Raw genomic sequence first — 4,720 nt, 5'->3', positions numbered from 1 at the left:
GTACAAGTGAGTTAAACTCAGAGAATAGAAGTTAGTATATGTCACTTATCCGGGAGTATGGATTAGACATAGTCATTGTCCCTAGTCCGAGAATATGGATTAGGCATAATCATTCGTCGTTAATCCGAGAGTATGGATTAGCTATTGTCCCTAGTCCGAGAGTATGGATTAGGCATAATCATTCATCTTTAATCCGAGAGTATGGATTAGTCATTCATCCCTAGTCCGAGAGTATGGATTTGGTAAATTCGTTCATTTATGATCCGAGAGTATGGAGTAGGTAAAGCGACTAATCTTAGGTCCGAGAGTATGGATAGCCTCGTTGCGAGGATCGACGGGGTGGGATAAGAGTTGTTTATATATATGTATGGTGAAATTGTATATTTTGTGAATTTTAAACTATATACATGGTATAACATTGTGGGATTGAAATCCCTATGTGCTCACCAGGTTTCCCAACCTGACCCACTCAGTTTATTTATACCACAGGTGTTGATATGAAGTGACATTACACTGAGAGATTTAAAGAGATGTAGACCACTAGTGTGAATAATTGTAAGTTCTGTTTATGCTTATGTTCCTGTATTAACGATGACATCCCAAATGTTTTAAAATGAAATAAATACGTTTCTTCGAAAATGTTTTAATAACGTATTTACCATGTTTTTCTGGGAACAAATTCCGCAACCTTTTTATAAAATGAAGTACTCTGATTTTTATAAAGCATAAACAAAATCGGTCTTTTCTGGCCGTGATTTTGGGGATGTCACAGGTACTTAGTGAGTTGATATCCTTATTGGTTTGATATCACTGTTTTATAACGAGTCAAAATATATCTAATTTGGGGAATGGAGTAATAATCGACTCTCAAATTCAACCTTCTCATTGGTTAAAATTTGAAAATTTTGAGATTTGGTATCCCAACTTCGGAGGACTATAAGTCATTGAATATGAAACCAAAAATAATGATACTATAGTCTAAAATCAAATAAAAACTCTATACTACATGTTGGAAAAAACTGTATGTCAATCCGACTTCAAACGAATGATATATGTATATTTTAAATTTTTCATAGAATACAATTATACAAAACAAATAGCTGAAAAACTGAAAATTTGCAGCTTTGATATCTCGACATCGAGGGATTGTAAGTCATTGAATATGAAACAAAAAATGACTAAAGTATATTCTAAAATCATGTACCTATGTGAGTTAGATCAAAAATACTATATGTTGTTAAGCCATGGGGATGTAAAGTCTAAGGTTGTCTCTATAATAAAGCTCTTATGTAGATAAGGAAACTCTAATATATATACATACATAAGAGACAATGTCGTACTATGTGGGATAGACTAACAAATACTATATGGTGGTGGGTAGTAGTTGCGGTAATGTTCGAGATTCATAGAAGAGATATGAGAAAATGAGAGGTGGATAGCAGGTATGTTAGTCATACCCAAGACTCCAAGGGTCAAATGAAACTTTTTATGGTTTTCATTCTTAACATTACTCAAAACATAAATATTATTTTTTGCATGGCCAAGGTAACCGGTGGACTGGTAAATGAGACATCATAGACAAATTTTAGGGATGATCCAAAAGAGTCACGACTAATATAGGAAAACATGAATATTTGTTCCGCATGGTCAAGCTATGGGTGGATTATTAAAGGAGACCTCAATTTGATGCTCTCGACTATATCCCCATGTTACTACTGTTGATAGACTATTGGTGCAAAGTCGCATCCAACTTATCCTCAAATCGAGCTTCAAGCTCATCTAGTCATGTGCCTTGTAGAAGGGGTCTTGAAAGATTGTGTTGTTTTTTCTATGTATGGTTTGGACCTTTTGAATGTATGTTCCCAACCAAAATAAATAATATGTTTTCACCAATTTGGACATTTAATGATCATTTAATATAAAGTCAACTAAAAGATAACAAGAACAACAATAAGAGTGATCTACGTACATACAAATTGTGTTGGTTGGACCCCAATAGTGTGGAATTCAGTGATTCGTCATCTTTTTTTAACGATAAAAATATTTCAATGAGATAGAGACAGAAAGTTTTACCCATGTGATTCTAGAGTCGATGACAAAGTGTTTGACGAAATGTCTAATTTCAGTACCATAGGTGGGTTTGCTTTTTTAATATGCCTTTCTTATAAATATAGTTTTATTTCATGTTACCCTTTATGCACTAACATGGTTTAATTGTGCTCATGGTATTGAATTATGGAATCATGGAATATAGATGATTTTAAACAAGGAAATTTTGATTCTATAATGAAATTACGTATGAAATATGAATAGTATAATCATAATCCATCTTCATACAAATATGTAGATCTCATGTGTCTGCAAATAAATAGTACTTTGCAACATTGTTTACAATCAATCGGACAGCAGCAACAGTAGTTGCTACAGTCAGGACAGAAAACACAACGATAATCGCCCAGTGCCAGATCTTCTCAATCTTCGCTGCTTCCCCCTTCACCTGAAATTAAAATAAAACATATAAAAATTCAACTCATGTGTAGTCGATCATCTTGTTCAATCAACTTTTGGTAAATTGAAGTGCAGAATCGCAGATTTGCAGGCTAACCTTGATGAAGATCATGCTAGGAAACAAGAAGGTTAATGGAATCAGCAAAAACGATCCTAACAAGTTCACGAAATCCCCCATGAACGGCAGTGCTGCTGCCACCACCGTGTTCACAGCGAATAGCAATGCTCGAAGGAAAAACAGACGTTTGATGTTTTCTCTAGAATGTATGCCTTTATCCAGCTTTAGAAACTTGGTATCTAGGGCTTCGTGAACTGGTGCGATGAACGCCTGAAATCCGAATCCAAAACTAGATATAACTTATAAAGTTTAAATGATTAATATGAAGATGACGAAAAGATGATCGATCTTAATTCTTACATGTTGAGAAATTATGGATTGTGTAAAAACCACCGAGTTTATGAGGATTTTCGCCCATTTTGGTCCACTTAAGTCCGCCGGAAGATACTCAGAGACTGATGAACCATAGGCCCAATACCCGGCAATGCTCACACCATAATAAAACGCCAACCCTACACTAAACTGTAGATGCAAAGCTTTCCTCATGTTCTTAACAGCCGGCATCCGTAGAGTTGACTACAATTCGATCGGTTAGTTTTTAATGCTAAAAACATTTTCAATTAGCTTAATTATTCGAGGTTTTCACCTGAATCTCTGGTATAATCCCCGCTGAATTGCAAGCGATAATGGCTGATATTGCACAAAAACCATTGAAGATCTTGGAAGCATTGTTTCCTTTAGTTTCATAGTCGTTCACTCTATTGGATTTCAATCCTATGAAACGTGTAAATCTGTCATTACTTCACATGATATCAAGATAATTGAAAGCTACAAATACATGAACTACTTAATTACCATCCTTGATTACAACTACCAGAAGAACCACGATGTAAGTGAACGTAAGAACTGTTGAAAGATACAACCACTTCCCCATTGATGATATTGTTGGGACTAAAATTGAAAACACAAAGTACGCTGCACCAGTGATCATGATATAATATTGAAGTCTTAAAGGGGTGTCACCAAATTCTCCATTGATTTCCTATTTTTATAACACATAAGATTTGAATAAAACATAAAACAAAAAATATAAATAAATAGTGATTCGAATTCTTAGTTAATTTCTTACCTTGAGTGCCTTCCCTCCAAGAAGTATGAACCCCATATTTGTAATAAGAAGGATCAAAACTTGGGATACCCAAGTAAGATAGAACATTTCTTGTCCTGAAAAATGAGTTTTTTTTTAGAACATATATATAATTTGTGCAACATGCGAATGAAGAAGTAATTAATATCTACTATATCAAACTTAAACTTGCCAAAAAGAGAGCCCATGAGATCTCTATATCTAATGAAACGTTGGCCATTTACAAAGTGAAATCCTGCTAAAAGCCAGCTAGAGTAGGCAGTGAAGACAGCCACCATTATGAGGCTGATGATGCCCCATGTCCACCCTAAAGGCACCAACATTAGGTTTGAAAAGCTCAAGATATACCCACAACTGTAACCTGTTACTAACAGCAACCCAACTTGCCTCCATGAATCTACAGTTTCAGATGAATTTTGTTACAATAAAATGAAAAAAGTAAATAAATAAGAAAAATGAAATAAAGGAAGTCATGTTGTTTTAGGTTAGGTGTAACGAACCAGAGTCAATGGTATGAGCAGAAACAAGACCACTTTCAGAGACTAGACCATTACCACCCTTTGAATCACCTTCCATGTTAATGTTACCCTTTTGGTTTTCAAGGTATCTATGGCTTTCTTTGTTCAATGGTTAGGGATAGAAATATGATTGCTAGTGTACAAGGTTAGTGGTAATGGATGTGACATTTTTTTAAGTAATGTATTGCTAGAAAAGTGGTGAGTCTTGAAGCAAATTGATAAGATTTTGAGTCATATAAGTAACCTATTTGTAGAATGCAAGAACTCCAAAAGCTAAGGACCCTGTTGTGCCATGGGGGCTTGTGTCTTTTGAACATTATAACCACTTGACAACGTTAACTTTATGCCTTTTTTTTCTTCTAGTGCTTTTGTTCAAATCATGGATCATGATGTAGTATTGAAAGGGTTGATTAAATTTTAATTTTAATATTTTATTAATTTGCAGTTTGTTTTCATTTCCGTTGGTGACTTTAGTGTCATCATGTCATT

General features: G+C 34.6%; 1 protein-coding gene across 1 annotated transcript; it reads right to left on the bottom strand.

Annotated features, from left to right (window-relative positions):
• Positions 1-2,292: 2,292 nt before the first annotated feature.
• LOC144998828 (proline transporter 1-like) lies at positions 2,293-4,470 on the bottom strand. Its single transcript, XM_078958564.1, has 8 exons — positions 4,214-4,470; positions 3,886-4,110; positions 3,696-3,790; positions 3,422-3,608; positions 3,213-3,340; positions 2,927-3,142; positions 2,606-2,836; positions 2,293-2,497 (listed from the first exon to the last, which is right to left on the bottom strand). The coding sequence occupies exons 1-8, from the start codon at positions 4,287-4,289 to the stop codon at positions 2,351-2,353; spliced, it is 1,305 nt and encodes a 434-aa protein (XP_078814690.1). The 5' UTR covers positions 4,290-4,470; the 3' UTR covers positions 2,293-2,350.
• Positions 4,471-4,720: the final 250 nt, after the last annotated feature.

Source organism: Lactuca saligna, chromosome 5, assembly GCF_052625555.1.
Source record: "Lactuca saligna cultivar CGN05327 chromosome 5, ASM5262555v1, whole genome shotgun sequence".
Taxonomy (NCBI): Eukaryota; Viridiplantae; Streptophyta; class Magnoliopsida; order Asterales; family Asteraceae; genus Lactuca; species Lactuca saligna.
This window is presented reverse-complemented; position numbering and strand designations above follow the sequence as displayed.